The following is a 17,814-nucleotide window of genomic DNA, read 5'->3' on the forward strand; positions in this document are numbered from 1 at the left end:
GGTTCTGCAATAAATTCATTTCAATCTCTAGTCGCGCGAATCGCCTCTACAGTTTTGTCCTTCCCATCGATGGCAATTTCGTCAATCTCCATTCTCCACCTTTCAGTCCGCTGCAAATTTACCAAAATCCCGAAAATATCCCTATTTAACTCCATTCATCTCCGTATATAAATGCCCAAGTCTCATCCCATCTCCCTCTTGGAAAGTATTCGCGTGTGGTTTCGGTTTCTCTATATATAAAAAAGAGAAAATCCTAACTTTCTCTCCTCCCATCCTCCTTGAATTTCCCCAAAAGGAGAGAATTTCAGAAACCCTAGCTCTTCATGCTGTGAGATTTTCGAGAGATTGAGATCTATCTACGGCATGGAGAGGATCGTCGGCGAGAAATTCAAGCTAGGCCGTAAGATCGGCAGTGGATCCTTCGGACAAATTTATCTCGGTGAGCTTTTGATTTCTCTATTCGTTTTCTCTGCCTTTTAGGAATTTCAGTCGAAGATTTTAGAATCTTTGGTATCTGATTCTCTTGAAATTTGATCCATGCAGCGACGCATGTTGACACGCATGAGATCGTCGCGGTGAAGATTGTGAGTTCCTCTCTATCATTTTAATGCAATCTGTTCTAATGGTTTTTTGCTGGGATTTTTCTGTGTGATCTGGTGCTATTGGAATCCGGATGGATCGTGAGTTCTTTCTGCTGGATTTCTCCCTTCCTTATTTGCGGAACTGTTGCAGAAATTGAATAGAACAGTTTCTTTCAGTATTAGGGATTTGATCTTGGACTTGTGATTGTTAGTTCGACTTTGAGTCAAACGATTTTGACTGTGATTATGTTGGCAAAACCCTAAATTTTGCTACCAGGGACCGAATAATTGCAATTGAATTTGATGAAGTTGCTGTTGGCAATCTGGTTCTCTTTTTAGATAGCTTTTTTTGCTTGTATGTATGGGGACAAGTAAATTTCCTCGTGATTAAAACCTGTTTGAGCTTTCCACAGAATTGTATGTTTGAATCCTGCATTATATAACTATTTGTAACATGGACACTCCATTTTTTACATGGGTATTACTGAAATAGCCTTAATTTTTCCATTTTTGTTGTATATTGTATTAGTTATACGATATTCAAGCAGTTCCAAATTTCTTTTCTATTCATCTGGATTTTTTTATTTCTGTCTTATGCTCTCATCATACCAATATGTATTTTTCAATATCATCTTATAATTTTAACTAACAATTGAGTCTTCGTACTTTGTGGTTTAATAGGAAAACAGCAAGACGAAACATCCACAATTGCTTTATGAGGCAAAGCTATATAACATTCTTCAGGGAGGAAGTATGTATCATGTGACAGACTGACAGTAAAATACCCACACACACACATATATATTTATTTTCTTTTATCTTTATTTTTTCATTGTATAGGTTCTCATTTTCAATTTTCGCTTCAGGTGGTATTGCCAACATCAAATGGTGCGGAGTAGATGGGGAGGATAACATTCTTGTTCTTGACTTGCTAGGGCCAAGTCTTGAAGACCTGTTTGTCTATTGTGGAAGGAAATTTTCGTTGAAGACAGTCTTGTTGTTGGCTGATCAGATGGTAAACAGAATCTCTTTGCATTGGATTATCATGCTAATTCTGTTCTAGAGTTGATCAAATGCATCATCAGGGTTTTCTGGGTTTCCAAGCCATGATAATTTAGTTTGACATGCGAGGGACTGCATCTCAAATTGTTTCATGGACTTCTCTTTTGTTTAATGAGCTTTCATTTTTGTTGGTGGCACAAGGAGCACAAGTTCTGTTCTGCCCGATTGAGGGTTTTCTACTGTATAAATGGTTCACGGAAAGGCTTTTTGTTTGAGATGGGTTCACATTCATTATTAAATTTCTATATAATCAGCAATCTGTTGATGTTACCATTGGCCACCTCGTCTCAAACAAGAAGGTTGAATTGTATCATCTTCTTTTGATGTCCGCTAGTGACCAGTCACCCCTTTGTTCTCTTCTTCTTCTTCATGAATATGCACATAATTGAAATCCAGTCAAATTACTTACAGTGATGGTTGTCCTTTTTTTTTTTTTAAAAATAAAATAAAATTGTATTTTGCAGATTACAAGGATAGAGTATGTTCACTCAAAAGGGTTCTTGCACAGGGACATCAAACCAGATAACTTCCTCATGGGTCTTGGCCGGAAAGCAAACCAGGTACTGATTATTATCAAGTCTTTGTGTGACCTATATAAATATTCTGCTTGTCTGCTGTCATTCTCTGACTTGTATCGAGTTGTCCAGGTCTACATCATTGATTTTGGACTTGCAAAAAGATATCGGGACTCTACAACCAACCGCCATATTCCTTACAGGCATGTTTGTTCCCTTCTCAATCTGAAGTATCTGTCCAGGATTATTATTAGAGGCCTGTGTCATGATTCTTTCTGCAGAAGTTCACATTTTATATACTTTTTGAACTATATTGAATACAGGGGTTTAAACATGTAGGATTCCTTTCTATTGGGAAGAATTATTTTGATTTTTAACCTGAGGAATGCAGTGTGGTGGTTGCCCCAATTCCTAGCGGGACCCACCATCCCTCATCCCGATGGGATGACTGGCCACACCTCCCCTCTCCTACCTATTACCTCCCTCATCTACCCTCTCTATCTCTCTACCACACATGAAGAGGAAGGGAAATTCAAGGTGGGTCCCCCCCCCCCCCCCTTCTTGCTGGGTTGAGGCCATTTTCTCTGGCAACCCATCCCTTTCGTTTGACAAGTGAAGTTAATGCAGGGGCATACTCGGGGTGGGCGATCCATGTGAGGCGGAACCCATGTGATGTGGGGCCCACGAGGGTGGTTCGGCCGATGACCTAACCCATGGGATGTGAGGCCTGGGCTATGAGATAAAAGGGATTGATTCGCCATGCTCTATCAGTTTGAGCTTCAAGAGCAAGTGGTTAGTTGTCCTGCGTCAGAAGTGAAGAGGCTTCTCTCCAATTTGTGGTTGATTTCATGGGCCACCGTGTTTTGGCTCTCTGTTCAGTGCCTTTGCATAGTTGCGTTACTCAAACCTTAACCATACTCTTCATGAAGCGTACTCGAGCCCCTTTGTAGTTGCTTAGTTGGTGATCCAATGGACCTTGCCATGGGTAGACCAATATGAACAATCCCAGCTTGCTAATAGAGGGCTAAGAAAACAAATACAATAGTGGCCTATGCAGAAATTAAAAAATTCCAAGAGTTGGATGGCTAGGATGTTGCATGCTAGGAGATTTAGGCTGATGGTCCATCTTTGGTGGAGCCCATCAAACCAACATTCTGGTTCTGATGTGGAGCGGTAGCCTATTTTTTTAATGTGATAGGATTGCTGAAGGTGCTGTGCATATCATTGGGTGGCGATCATATGTTTCCTCTGTATGATTTGGATACTTCCGCATGTCATGATATTTGTTGCCATTGGGAAGGTGTATGGTGTATACGTGAGTATGTTTGGGCTTAGTAGAAAGGGTTTTGTTATTTGGTAAGAGTAATGGATATCACTGGTGGATTCCTGTTCACTGGGGTTGGCTTTTGAGTAATAGATTGGCAAAAATTTTGCGATTAGTTGCCTACCAGACATCAACCTTCCTCTTTACTCTGGTGGACATGGATAACTGTAATTATTAAGTTTTCCAGCACTGTTTGGCAGTGGATTCCCAAAAGCGTGATTTGTTGGGGTAGCGATGTGGAAATCCTAGATTCATTAGACAATGGTCACGTTGTATCTTGAGCCACTATTGGTTAGGGGTTTTCTTTGCAATGTAAATAGCAAAATGCATTAATAAAGGGAAAATTGTTTTTTTTTTTCTCTTTTGGTTCCTGTGGATTCCTTGTATCTGAACAGGCCCTGTGGGACATGCTTATTTTACTGAGCAGTGAATATAAAATAGATCACTTAAATTGTCAACTTTATAGCACAGCAATGTCTAGCAAGCTTGCCAACCTTTATAAAAAGAGGTATTGCATGCAAGTAACTGTGGCTTTGAAACAAAGAGAGACGATCACGGATGCAAAATAATCAGCAGAATACACATCTTTTCGTTTAATGAAAATTTAATCTCTTTCGTTTCTTTCTTCTAGGTCATTTTAATATGTACAAAGATGTCTCTCATTCTTTGGAACTACCAAGTTTATCGAATTCCCAGGTTAAATGACTAATCAGTTGCTCGCTGCCTTTTTGTTTCCTCATTTAGGGAGAACAAAAATTTAACAGGCACTGCACGCTATGTAAGTTGCAACACTCATCTCGGCATTGGTAAGTAAAGAGGGATACATTGCCTTATTGTTTATGTAGAATTAAATATGGCTGTGTAACTTATTCTTGTCTTTTTCCTTCAGAACAAGGTAGACGGGATGACTTGGAATCTCTTGGATATGTTCTCTTGTATTTTCTAAGAGGGAGGTATGTGTTTTCTCTCTACTGCAAGTTTTCATAATATTTTATACGCTTAAGTAGTTTGTTCAATCTTCTTTTTGCATATATGCAATTTCTGTGTTTTCTAAGTGGTCAGGAGAAATCTGGTAATATACCTTTTTTTAAAAAAAGAAGAAAATATACTAATATGGACTTTTTACGATTGGATTGCTGCTGCTGAAGTTTTTGGTATACCTGTATTGTTGAGCATAAGAAGTAAAAGCTTGAATCTAATGGGCCTGTTTTAACTTTAATTGATAAAAAACATGAGAAGGAAAAAAAATTAGAATCTGTTTTTGTTTCTGCTTTGGTAAATTTCACTGCCTTTAAAAACAGTGAAAGAGTGTTCTGTTTCAGAATCTTGGGCATGTTCCGTAGTGTTAACTTCTACTTGTCTTATCTATTACTTCTATGGTAGATGCATTTACTTCTCTTTCTATATAACTGACCCAGGTATTCTTGTATGCAGCCTTCCATGGCAGGGTCTGAGAGCTGCCACAAAGAAGCAAAAATATGATAAGATATGTGAGAAGAAGTTGTCAACACCTATTGAAGTGTGTATCTGTGACAAATTAAGTTTTGACATTCTTCCTTTAGTCCTAAATTTATCTAAGTGGGCTGACTCATTAATGATGTGATCCTTCTTAAAGGTTTTGTGCAAGTCCCATCCTGTGGAGTTTGCATCATACTTCCATTACTGCCACTCGTTGACATTTGATCAAAGGCCTGATTATGGATTCTTGAAGCGCTTATTTCGTGACTTGTTCACTCAGGAAGGTATGGCTGAATAAAGTTATCTCAAGTCTTTATAAGTTTTTCTTTGGCTAGAAAGAAGCAGTCTTGTCAATGCAAATAGTCACTGTGTAGCAAGGTATTCAACACAGTTACGTAAAGGCCATTACAGCTGTTATCGAAAAAATGGCCTGTATCAGGACCGATGCAGGTTTTATTTTATTCGAATTGGCCCGTATTGAATTCCGTTATTGAATACCTTGCTGTGTAGCATGACTGGACAAAGTCCCTATCCTTCCAGTATGTCTGTTGCCCCATCCATTTCTTTTGAATTGGCACTGGATTTTGGATGGGTTTCAATTTGTTAAGTGTTATTGGAATGACTAGTTAGTCATTTCTTTTTGTGCAGAAAGATTTTCTGTATAAGATGCTTCATGTTCTAGAAGATATGGACCAAAATAGGCTAAAACGATTGGGCATCTAGCCACTAAGCTAAAATCAATCGTTGGACAGTTACCAATCGATTGCCTCATATTAGCTGACTGATTGAATGTTTTTGAAATCCTGATTTCTTATGTGACAATTTTAGCAGTTGAAGGTCTCGTGCCCTGATTTTTCAGTATCAGATTTTCCTTCTTCTTGGATGGCCCTGAATTTGGTTTTGGTTCGACATGTTTACCCTTTTCCATGTTTCATTTTGCTGTATAGTGTATCATTTAGAAAAAAATGCTTTATATTTCTTGGGCACGTGAAAAGTTAAGCTGAACCTGAACATAGTTACTTTGTAACCTTCCCAACTGATCGATCAAACTTACTGGCCCGTTTAGGATATTTTTCTTTCTTAGTATTTTCCTCTTGAAATGTCAAATAGTTCTCATTAGATCAAATAGCCTGTTACCCTTGTAAGTAAAAGTGATTGTGAAGTGGGAATCATGTGACTGTGAGCTGGATTCCAGGAATTTTTGTTTTTTGTTTTGATTGGCAGCTGGAGTCCAGGAATTTCATGGAGATGTTGATTCTACAGTTGCTAGTTTGATTAGTTTTCCTAGCATCCAGTTTTATCCCCTCAGTTATGGGTTGCATATCAATGGTCACATCTTAAAGGGAAAGTTGTTTAGCTCAGCTGAATATTTCATGCTCTGTGCTACATCTATTATTGCCTTATTGCCTGTCTGTTCTTAACATTTATTTCACTTTTTTCCCTTGATGGCAGGATATGAGTTGGATTATGTTTTTGATTGGACCATCTTAAAATATCAGCAAGCCCAAAGAGCAAAGCCTCAACCTCAACTTTCTGTTAGTATTTCACCTATAAGCAAGTCCTCTAAGAGTGTCTGTTCATGAAATTTGTTATAGGAAGTGTTCATGAAATTTCTTATAGGAAGTGTTCTACTTTTGCCCTTTCTTATTTTATTGTATTATTGACATTATTCTTGTGTGTTTTTTTTTTTTTCCTTTTTCCTTTTTCTTGGGACCTCTGGAACTTGCAAGCTTTTAACCACACGGGCAAATTCTGAATCTTTTCAATTTATTGCTTGTTTGGTAGATGCCTAAAAATGAGTTCATACCATTTTACTTAATCATAATGTATTAGAGATGCTTTTTCGGTAATCAAGATTATTTTTAATCCTTAACAAAAAGAAAAATTATCTCTAATATGTAACTCCACTCATGGTTCACTAGTAAACACTGAGTGTTTCCACTCCGAGGTCATGGGTTCGAGAACCCATGTGTGTGTGTGGGGGTGTAAGTGAGTGTGTGTTCTCACCTTTTAAAAAAAGTGTAATTATGACTATAACTAAAATGAGATGATCTCATTTTTAGGCATCTAACAAACCCTTAGGGGTCGTTTGGCACCATGGATTTGGGGGAATTTCAAATCCCCTGGTTGTTTGGCAGCATAAAGTAACTGGGGGTTTCAAATCCTCTCAAAGAAGGTGTTTGAAATTCATAGTGAGAGCTTGGATTACATCTAAAATCCTTTCAAGAGTTGCATGTGTAACATGTGTGTCACCATACTATTATTCTATTGGGCACATAGCCCACTAATGATATCCGATTATCAATTGCATCACTATAATTACTTTAATATGATGATCAACACCGTCCAAACATTGTCCATGTAAATCAATGGTTAAAAATCGTTGGTTAGTCCTTGGACAAGATCTTGTGCTTGTGGCCCATCCGAGACTTGGAATTTCATTATTTTCAGGCAAAGCATATATTTTAGTGGGCTTATTACAACCATCGTGTCAAACATTACATACGTCACTAATTAGAGATATTAAAGTTGGTTTAGTAATTAAATTCAAACCCCTGTAAATATACCATGCGTAGCTACTTTTGGATTAAAGTTGATTCCCAATCCAGGGTGCCAAACACAATAGGAGGATTTCAAATCCAGGGGGTTCCAAATCCACGCTCCCAAATAGGCCCTTAGTCTTTTCTACAGCTATTCGTGTTGGAATTGGGATGAATCTTTCACTTTCCTGTATCCTAATTTGATGTGATATCTAAATTTGCAGCCAGCATCTGGAGGGATGAGCAGTCGTGCAATAGCAATTGATGTTGACAAGCATCAAGGTAGTATATAGTTGCATGCAAATTGTGCATTTAAGGACATTTTGAACATTTAATTTATTCTCGTAAATCAACGAGGTATCCTCATAGAATGACTAAAATCTAGGTTGACAATCTTTGGCGGACAAAGTATGGCTGTTATGCAACGGTAATGGTGGGAACTGTCATGTGTCATGGGCTGTATTGACCGTTACAGAAAAAATTGGCCCATAAAAGGGCTGATATAGGGTTTTTAAAAAGAAAAGAAGGGGATGTTACAGCCCGCATTGTAACAGTAACGGCGATGGACGTTACGGCCACTGTTACTTTTATTGAATACCTTGTTGGCAGAAGCTTGTCTGGTCTGGTTCCTTATATTTTCTGTGAAAATTAAGGGAAGGAAAAGGGGAAAAAAAAAAATGAGCATGTAAGAACTGATTACGCAAGGCTTAGGTGCTGACCCCACAAAACTCTTGGTTTGGGCAAAGACATCTCATGGGAGCTGGTGATTGTCTAATAAACTAGATAATAATATCCTGCAGGGCCATCTTCTTATTCAATTTATATCTTAGCAACCACATGAAGCACCATCGGATCATGATACGCTAATCGAGTGGTGTTTTTTTGTGTTTCTTCCAAATAATGGATCGCTATGCTATTTCCAATTTACTTTGCAAAATAATGTTTCAGTCGTAGTACCTGAACTTACCAATTGCTATGAATGTTAACTTAATTAGTTCAGATGTCATTGCCACAATAAGTTACTCTATTCTTATATTAGCAACCATATAAAGAACCATTGGATGATGATATGTTAATCGAATGTCGACTTGTTGTGACTCATTCAAATAACAGATTGCCACGTATTGCCAGTGTACTTTGAAAATAATGCCTCAATTGTAGTACCTGTACTTGCAAATTTCTATTAATGCTGACTCATGTCTGGAATATTGAGGAAATGTTTAGTTATTAGCAAGCATATTATATAGGGCATAACTTTTTTGGTTTGTAATCTTTGTTTTGACCATAACTCTTATGATTCTGGTTGCCTGTCCAATCTCAGGGGGAAATGGTGTTTCTCATTCAGCCGAGGTTGCAGATCGAATGGGATTGAGTAATGCTGCTCGCCCTGGAGTTCAAATGCAATTTAAATCAGCAATCAATAAAAATTTGGGTGCTGACAATCTTCGTAGTGAAAAGAATGTAAGTATTTACCGTGGTTGGCAGGTGGCCACCACATTGCAATATAGTTTTGTTAATTCATAGTTCATACATATTGCAAATTAAAAAGAGAAGAAGAAGAAGAAGAAGAAGAAGAAGAAGAAGAAAGAGGCTCTCCCATATCACTAAGATTCTCTGTGTTTCCATACTGTCCAACCAGCTATGGGCTTTTCAATGTAGCACATCTGCTGATGCTAGGGTGGAGTAGAACTTATACGATTCAGTTTGGTTCAAAATCCATCCTGATTTCCATGCTTCTTCTTAACAAATTCAGCATGGTTAAAACTGAACTAGTCTCGAAAAGGCTTAGACTTCTAGTAGTCTTGTCGGAGTATGTTGTTTTGTTTGGGATAATGCGTTCATGTTTTGTTTAAAAGGTTTCTTTAAAGACTTGTGGGCTGCTGATGCAGTTTATTTACTTTACATGATGTAATGGTGAAGATTCTTCATTTAGTATTCTGTGGTTTCCATTATTACAGAAAGCAGGGACTTTTGGGGAGAGAGATCACATGCCATCTACTTCATTTGCTCCTTCGGGTGTGTCTAGGAGAAATGCCATAAGCTCAAAACCAGTGTTGCCAACTGAAGCTGTACACAATGGTCTAGGAGCAGGTAATACTGTTGGATCTTCAAGTAGCTGGCTTCGATCATTGCAACGCAATTCATCAGCCAAATAATTGGTAAGGGCACTCTTATCTGATTCAAAGTCTCTCTTCAAAAATATCCTACATTGTTCTTTAGAAGACTACATTGATGTTTGCATATGGTGTTTTTGCGTTAGGTATAGGCCATATTGGGATTATACTCTTTATGATATTCTTTCAGTTGAACATATTTTTCTTCTTTTTGGTTCTTTAGGAGTGGCTCTGGAGAGAGTTTCACAGAACACAATGAAGAGGCTGTGAAGGTGCCTGCAAATTATCGTTGCACGACTCACTTTCTGGATTCGGCAGACACTGTATTTTTATTAAGGTGACTTCAGACACATTGGATGATGCTAAACTTGGTCTACACTCTACAGTGCTTGGTTGCTGTTGCATTCGTGGTTGTTGCAGATAATTCACATCTGTCTCTTGTTTTGTGGTTCCATGTACATGGACAATATGTGAAATGCTTTCTTCCATTCTTCTGTTAATAGATCATACTGTTTCCATTGTGCTATATGGTTGTTTCTCAGCAATGCTTCTGTGTGTTTCATTTGGTTCAGGATGCTAAACTTCTCGTGTATTTTCTTTTTGTTGTTCTATTCTTGGATCAAATCCATGGGTGTTCGCCTTATTTTTTTTATTTAACTTCACCATCTGAATAAGACACAGTAATCTAGTGTTTCAGGGTGCTGGCTTTAACACTTTCTTTATGGGCTTGCCTCAGGTACGGATTAGAACTTCTCTCATAAGTTTGTAATTTAATTGGTGCTTTGATTGCACATTTCTTGATTGGTTTCTTGTCAAGAGCATTGCATCCAAGTAACTCATCCATTTTTGTTTCCTATTCTGCAGAACGTGATGCTCTGATCAGTCGAAAGGCAGAAACTTAATCAATATCAGCAGTTTATGTGGTCTGCACTTGTTTTCCAGAGAAATATGTTTAACATGGGCCTCACAACTCACTCAATCGGGAGTTGACAAATGCAAGCTACGTGGCCTCTGGTCTATGTGCTTATGAAGTTGCCCGATTGTGGTTGTTTCCTCTCCAATCATTCTACCTGAATTATGTGCCTATAATGATGCTTTAGGCTATAGTTATCTTGATGGAGATAACTGCTTTGGAATTATTTCCATGAACTTTTTTGCTTTGGTTCCTTTCATTGGCAACTTATACGGAATGAAAATGTGATACTGCCACCTCACCCTACTCTCGTAAGGTCCCTATTTTTCTCTTAGTTCATGCTGGGTGTGACAATTTGAAAAAGAACTTGAGAACTGTCCTGCTAAAAGAATGAATTGAAAGGAGTATAAATTCTGTTTTCTCCTCTATTTCCAACACTTTTGTTGGATGTTACTGTGTTTGTTGTCTGTTATTGCTATGGTAACTAATGACATTTCAAGGTTATGCAAGAGATTCTTACTGTAGGCTGGTGACTTCTTTTTGCCTTTCTCTTAAGGTCCCTGTTTCATCTCTTGGTTCATGCTGGGTCTGACAATACGAAAAAGAAACTGATAACTGTCCTGCTAAAAAATGAAATAGTATAAATTCCGTTTTCTCCTCTATTTCCAACACTTTTGTTGGGTGTTACTTTGTTTGTTTTCTGTAACAGCTTGAAAAACTCTAGTTTTCTGTATATCAAGCATTGGCAGAACCAATTTGCATTGGGGACTCTTTTGATCTGCTTTTACTTATGAGTTGTAATGAATCCTTATTGTACCTGTGTCATGAGCTATCTGATCCTTGTTTTGCTTGATACCTGTTTCCTGTACTTGGGTAACATAGGTTCAAGTTAGGATGTGTAACATAAACCTCTTGTAGTAGGCATGCACCAAGCATTCAATCACATCCTGTCAACTTCTCTAAGTTTTGTGGAAGCTATCATGTAGGAAGGAAGATAAATGATAAAACTGCCATTAGGGTAGGCTGATTGTATTTAATTAGTGAAAGATGAGAGGTAAAAAATTTTCCGATGTAGAACACAGTTGTGGATGAAGAGCTGCAACGCCCCACTGGGTTTCTTTAAGATATCACTCCTCCAACAATCTATCTGATTATCTTCCACCCTATGATAGTCAATTAGTTGTATGGGTTGCAATTGATTGGGTTGGCTGTGGGTCAACTGACTTTACCTGCTTTTTGGGTGGGGTTCAGGCCAAGTGAAATGGGTAGTCGGTTGGGCTTGGTCTAGAAATATAACCTGTTTAAGTAGATGGGTTGGGCTTGGGTTGAACCATACATGACCCGACCAGCCCATATAAGTTATCAATGAGTTGGGCCAGATGACCCGATCTGACACAAGCTTAAAACCTGAAACAAAATAAAGAAAAGTATATATAATTCCTTTTTTATTTTTATTTTTTTAGTACATGTTTCCATTGTTTGGGCTCATATTCCATTTTAAAGCCTGAGTTGGGTCATAGCATGTTAGTCAAGCCAGACCCATTTACAATTAAATGGGTCGGGTCGGGTCGGATCAGGCTTGATGAATTTTTAGTGGTTTTAGACGTGATCTTGCATTGTTTCCTGTTCTGTGGCCCACTTAGGTTTTGGATTGGCCTGATATTTTTGGTTTCTACAGTGAGTTCTCACCGGTATGAACGGACAGATTTGGCGATTCCAAATCCCAGGTAGGTCAACACTACATGAATTGTGGTTTTAGGCATGATTTATTCCCTTCGATGTGGCCCACTACAAGATTTGTATTGGCCTGATTTTTGGTTTCTACATGAGCATGAGGGGAAGAACATGATGGACATGGTTGATCTGATGCACACATCATGTGGGACCACAACAGCCCGGTACCACCAGCATGCTCCATAATACAGCCTACCCAACCTAATGAACTTATTTTTCATATAGGAAAACTTAATCAAACTGATCATTTTGCATCAATATTTGGTAACTGATGGGATAAATATAAGGAGTAAGCACCCATCTATTTTTAGCTTGCATCTGCATATCTTTGACAGGAACACAAGGTGTCTGATGCAGAGGCCTTTTAAGCATGGCTCGCCAACATACCCATACCGTTAATCTTCTCTGGATCTGAGTTGGCTAAATTAATGTCACTCTACGAACTCTGAACATGTCCATTCTGGAAGGCCTAATGATCCCTCTTGGGCTTCCATAAAATTTCTCTGTATAAGGCTTGGTGGGTGTGGCCTACCTTATTACCAGCTCGACATCTCTTTCTTATCTCTGCCCATCTTGTGTTTAATCTTGTCGCACTTCATGTATTGTGGTCCTCATGTTCCCTATCTCTAAAAGGCTAAAAGTCATCCTTGCTAATTAGCACGAAGTGAGAAATGGAAAATTTTTTTTTTTTTTAAAGAATAAAAAAAATTCTTTTTCTCTTCATCATATTGCCAGGATTCATGAGAAAAGTTGTGGCATGCCAGCTGCTAACCTGATGCAACCCTCCATCCAGGCATGGGACTGGCAATGGGAGCACAAAACTACCGCTGGAGTCCCCCACTGCAACCCCCAGCAGCTCTTTTCTTATGTTTTTCTTTTTTGTGATGTTTCCTCTAATTCCCACTTCATCTCCAAAGGATTCTGCTCCATTTCCTCTGAAAAACCCCACATGACTTTTAAAGGCAGTATCCTCTACAACTCTGCTCCTCACTACCCACTGATCCCGCTTCAACTACCTTGAGAAGCTTGGTTTGACCTATTCAAGAAATAGGCCGAGGAGGTTCGGGAAACAGTTGGCAAAATGGATAAAATTGCAGTCCTGTAACCTCTTTGCCGTGCATATTTCATACATTTCCCAACTTAGTGACTAGGAGAACTTTCGCTGCTGCTGCTTTTGGACAAATGCGTCCCTGCTAAATAGATCTACATATTAGAGCAGATTTGTCCAGAAACATTAAATAGAAGTAGCTACGAAGGTTCATTTCTTGACCGGCAGCATATAATAACCCCATAACAAGGAATTTATTACTTAATCTGCTTTCCTCAAATTTTCATATTCTTATTCTTTGTTCCGGAGCATGTTTTCTGCCATCGTGAGCATATCAACTTTAGAGATGCATGTGTCTTCTTATTGTTGGAGGACTTTGGTGTATCCATTTCTATTGGCACAAGCATGCATACAATTCTTTTGGAAAGTTCCTTCACTTTGAAAGAGATCCATAAATTGTCTCATCTTTTCATTTCTTTACTTGTCTTTTCTTAGCACTAAAGCACATAGTTCACCTGATACATGTCTCAGATCTCCTAAATGTTCCATACATAGTTCAAAAACCTGAAAACTTGACTCAGAGTCGATGTCCAGCTGGGTCGGGTTGACTCGAAGGCTTGACCGAGTCTTTATATGATTTGACTCGGTGTTTAATATTTGTTTCTTTCGTCGTCACTCCACATGCACATCTCAGTCAGACATGCTTTTGTTCTTCTGGTTCTCTAGGGAGCATTGTCAGGATCCAGCTGCTTCTCTTTTCAATTCAAAATAAATAAAACTAATTAGATTATTATTATTATTATTTTTTACGTTAATAACTAAAATAGTTAATGTCTAATGAGAATATAAAATGTGTAACAAACGAACAGTTCAACACAAATCGAGTACTGGTTGAAAATGTTGCCCACTGATAGAGGAGGCTGAGGGTTTGAATTGCTGTGTCATCCTTTTGACTTCTACTAAATGGTACTTTGACCAGGAGTGATTTGGTCCTAGTCATGGTGAGTCAACTGAGTTTCCAGGCTGACTTAACGAGTCTTGTCGAGTTCTGGCTGTGTTACTTTTAGGTTGAGTTTCATAGTGATTTGGCTTGAAATCTCACCTGATTGAGTTGACTGGTGTGAGCTTCGGGTTAACTCAGCAAATTTTAGAACTATGGTGCCAGGTTGGCACGTTTGGTTGCATGCAAGGTAAGGTGCATGTGGAGGTCGTGGGACTAGCAATTATCTACGAACCTCTCACCCAGGTGCTGCTCCCACTTTCCTAGCTGTCTATACTTGCTAACATTTTGAAATAGAAAATTTCCAGCTGTTGTATTTGAATCTGCTACAGATTCCCTCTATGGCTTCATGCAACTATAGCAAACACAGAGGACACATGGAGAGAGGAGATGAGTTGCAAGTTGTGGGAGAAAGGTGGAGGGAAGTGGTGGTAGAAGTTTAATTTTTTGGGGTGGAGAGGACCCTGAATTGGTTTTCAACAGAACTTCAGCCCTCTTGGAGGACATCTGATAACATTGGAACACAGCTTCATGCTCTATTACCCAGATGCCCTTCCAAATGGTTGAAAACACTTCTAATGTCCTTATTTCATGGTTTAGTTCTGTTACTATTTTTGTTATACTCTTTTGCCTCTGGAAATTCTTGTCATATACGGTAGAGATGACTTGTCGTTCTGTCTTATATTTGGTTAATCCGAATTTGCTATCAACACCTGTCTTCAATTGCCGATCAAATCCCTCTGAAACGTAAGGATATAAAATCAGAATTTGCTATCTACGTCTGTCTTCAATTGCCAATCAAATCCCTCTGAAACGTAAGGTATATAAATGGCTGGATGTCCAAGAATTGTACAACTCTTTTTGTTTCAAGTTGAATATCCTATCCAGTTTTCTTTCTTCTTTTAGTTCAAAGCATGTGAGTGCTGGAAACTGCTCCTTTTTAGTGGTAATTGATTCAGTTTTCCAATGGCTGTGTTTTAAAATTTTTTTTTTTTTTATAATAATATTATTATTATTATTTATTTTTACACACCCACACACACACACACCGTAGTGGGATTTCACCACTTATGGGTACTTGAACCCTTAACCTGGTGTTGAAAGTCTTGTGAGTCTACCACCGGGGCAAGAGTAAGGACTCCAATGGCTGTGTTTTATTTGAAGTCCAAAGATTTTATATCTGAACTGAAATTCAGTATTCTATGAATGCCTTGAATATTGAGCCTGTTTTATAAGACCTTTATACGGAAGCTTGCAGGGATTTTCTCTGTCATCCTCTGGGCATCATCAATCAAATTGTACAGAAGGAATGGAGGAATGGAAGATTACAACTTACAAGTTTGACGGCCAGGCTATAGCCTCTGCTAATGTTACCATCGGCATAAACAAATATGCAGTGCAGGAGAGCAGGTCCTATCAGAGGTATATTTTGCAAGGTCGGAGAGAGGGAAGGCAATGTTGAGATGGCCGGGCCATTCTCGTTGTACCTGCTGGCCACTCGGTTTCTCTCTCTCTCTCTCTCTCTCTCTCTCTCTCTCTCTCATAGTACAATAAAATCTGACGAGTTGGAAGAATGTTTTTTGGTTTTAGTGCTCTTGCCACTAAGGGCAGGGTGATATGAGATGCCATCCATATCCTGGCATGGTGTGTTTTCTCATTATCAGAAGTCGTAATGGCCAGTGACTTGTGTTCAATGGTGTATTATGCCTGCCTTTGGTGATGCTCAAAGAACAGGCAGGTCTTGCCCTTGCGAGGCTAGATGAGATGCTGTTTTGATGGATTGTCTGGATGCAGGTAGAAGTTTCCTCTCTGTAAATGGGCAGTATGTTGTTGTGTAGCGACTGAAATTGCCTCTAGTCGGCATCAGGTATCTAATACCTAGTATGATGAGTTAGGATGGAGGTTTGGTGTTTTAGAGTAGGGCCAAAGTGGAGCCAACTGGACCGGGATGCAGCTACTTGGATGCGGTTTTGTTGTCTCCGCAGAACAAAGCAAAAGTTCCACAACTGCTCGGTTTATTTAAGCAGAGTGGCACATGGCCTTTTGCCCAAAAGGTTACCCCTGGGATGCATTGGTAGAACTGGTTGGTTATTACGGTGAAGATGTTTGTCAAAGTTGTCCAATGGATGCAAGGCCCATACTGCTTGGTTTGGGATATTCTCAGGCGATGCTTTATCCGTTTTAGGTGATAGGAATTATACAATACCAACCTGAGTGTTTGCACGCCAACTGTTTATGCGTTGAGCGTGTACGGGTAGGCGTTCAGCGTTCCAAGCCATGGATGTGGTTGGTCAGTGCAACTTGGATTGCAGACTTGGATATCCAAGTTGGATTCGACTCGTCCAAATGGACTAGGGGTCGGTTGAGTCCCATCTCGTTCATTGCCATTAAATCACTTCACGTGAGATGTCTGAGCTCCACCAAGGTTCACCTCGTGGTGGAGTCATGACTTAAAAGACTAGACAAATCGAGTTGGTATATGTCGCTGAGTCAAAAAACAATATCTATGCGCTGAAAATTTCCCAGTCCCCGATTTGTCAACGGTGACTTCACATATGGATGGTTAAGAAAGGGTGACAACAGTTGATATTCCACAAAAAAGGTGGCCGAATGTTCTGTAGAATTTCCATTCTGGGCCATTTTCTATGCATGGGTCATCAATATTGTGGCCCCTAATGTCAATGGTCTGGATTAATGAAGATGAGCCCAACTTAAAAAGTTTGTGCAATCTCTCACCCTAATTTCTATGATGCGCTTGTGAAATGTACTGTGTTTTATCCTTCGATGCAACCGGGTCTCCTACTGCATGAAGACCCACAGTCACTAATAAAGCTGTGATCCTAATATTTTAGCCAATATTTAGCATTTTGTCTTGTGTGGGTGATCCTAGCAGTCCTGTGGGTCTCCTCTAGGATGGGTGATGCCTTAAGCCCCCGATCAGATGACCCTGGTCATCCAACCGGCCTTCTGCTGGCTGTTGCATCATCCACTGTTTGTTCACATGCTGCAGTTAGCAGCGGCCTTGGATGGTGGATCTGAAGGATGGTCTATCAGCTGAGAAGAGGGCCCACATGAATCCGTTGGGTTGGTTGAGCAAAAGAGTAACGAGAAATGATCACATGCACTGTTATGCAAACTTTCACATGCAGCATGTATTCCTGTGGATCTGTTCGTAAATCACATGCAATTTTTGCAAAATATGATCGGCGTTGTAGATGGTGTGGTCCATGTTATGAATGGACCAGCCTAATTTTGGCCTCGTGATCTTGGTGTGGCACATTTTGCTTTATCTTGACGTCTTGCGCCGCACAGGTAACACATTGGCCTAAAAATGGGGCTGTAGCTAGTTTATGCCATGGTGCTGTGTGACGGTTCACATACACTGCTTTATTTATTTATTTATAACGCACAGCACATTTTTTAAAAAAAAACGTACTCACACCCCACACGCACTCACACCATTTCTCTCTCCCTCTCTGTTAGTCCGGACGCCTGCCCCTAGTGCACCACCCTTCCTGGCCATTC

At 39.3% G+C, this 17,814-nt stretch overlaps 1 protein-coding gene across 10 annotated transcripts; it reads left to right on the forward strand.

Annotated features, from left to right (window-relative positions):
- Positions 1-148: 148 nt before the first annotated feature.
- Positions 149-17,550, forward strand: LOC131257568 (casein kinase 1-like protein 4). Of its 10 annotated transcripts, XR_009177511.1 has the most exons (19): positions 151-439; positions 544-584; positions 1,263-1,332; positions 1,448-1,596; positions 2,108-2,203; positions 2,291-2,365; positions 4,231-4,288; positions 4,372-4,435; positions 4,917-5,001; positions 5,098-5,224; positions 6,393-6,475; positions 7,705-7,762; positions 8,802-8,941; positions 9,439-9,639; positions 9,818-9,931; positions 10,276-10,330; positions 10,459-10,639; positions 15,548-15,711; positions 16,084-17,550. XR_009177511.1 is itself a non-coding variant. In XM_058258359.1 (15 exons), the coding sequence occupies exons 1-14, from the start codon at positions 364-366 to the stop codon at positions 9,634-9,636; spliced, it is 1,320 nt and encodes a 439-aa protein (XP_058114342.1). In that variant the 5' UTR covers positions 151-363; the 3' UTR covers positions 9,637-9,639; positions 9,818-10,120. The 10 variants fall into 10 exon arrangements, 1 of the variants encoding a protein (XP_058114342.1); XR_009177506.1 differs by having other exon boundaries at positions 15,548-17,550; XR_009177508.1 differs by having other exon boundaries at positions 10,284-10,330; positions 15,548-17,550.
- The last annotated feature ends 264 nt before the right edge of the window (positions 17,551-17,814 follow it).

The sequence above is a fragment of the Magnolia sinica genome, chromosome 1, assembly GCF_029962835.1.
Source record: "Magnolia sinica isolate HGM2019 chromosome 1, MsV1, whole genome shotgun sequence".
Classification (NCBI taxonomy): Eukaryota; Viridiplantae; Streptophyta; class Magnoliopsida; order Magnoliales; family Magnoliaceae; genus Magnolia; species Magnolia sinica.

What these genes read in the sequence shown, in the direction of transcription:
- LOC131257568 (XM_058258359.1), top strand. Translation starts at nt 364, where the DNA reads ATGGAGAGGATCGTCGGCGAGAAATTCAAGCTAGGCCGTAAGATCGGC. An exon ending in TTGGCCGGAAAGCAAACCAG is followed by an intron (nt 2,204 to 2,290) that starts GTACTGATTATT and finishes CGAGTTGTCCAG; the next exon opens with GTCTACATCATTGATTTTGG. An exon ending in ATCTTCGTAGTGAAAAGAAT is followed by an intron (nt 8,942 to 9,438) that starts GTAAGTATTTAC and finishes CCATTATTACAG; the next exon opens with AAAGCAGGGACTTTTGGGGA.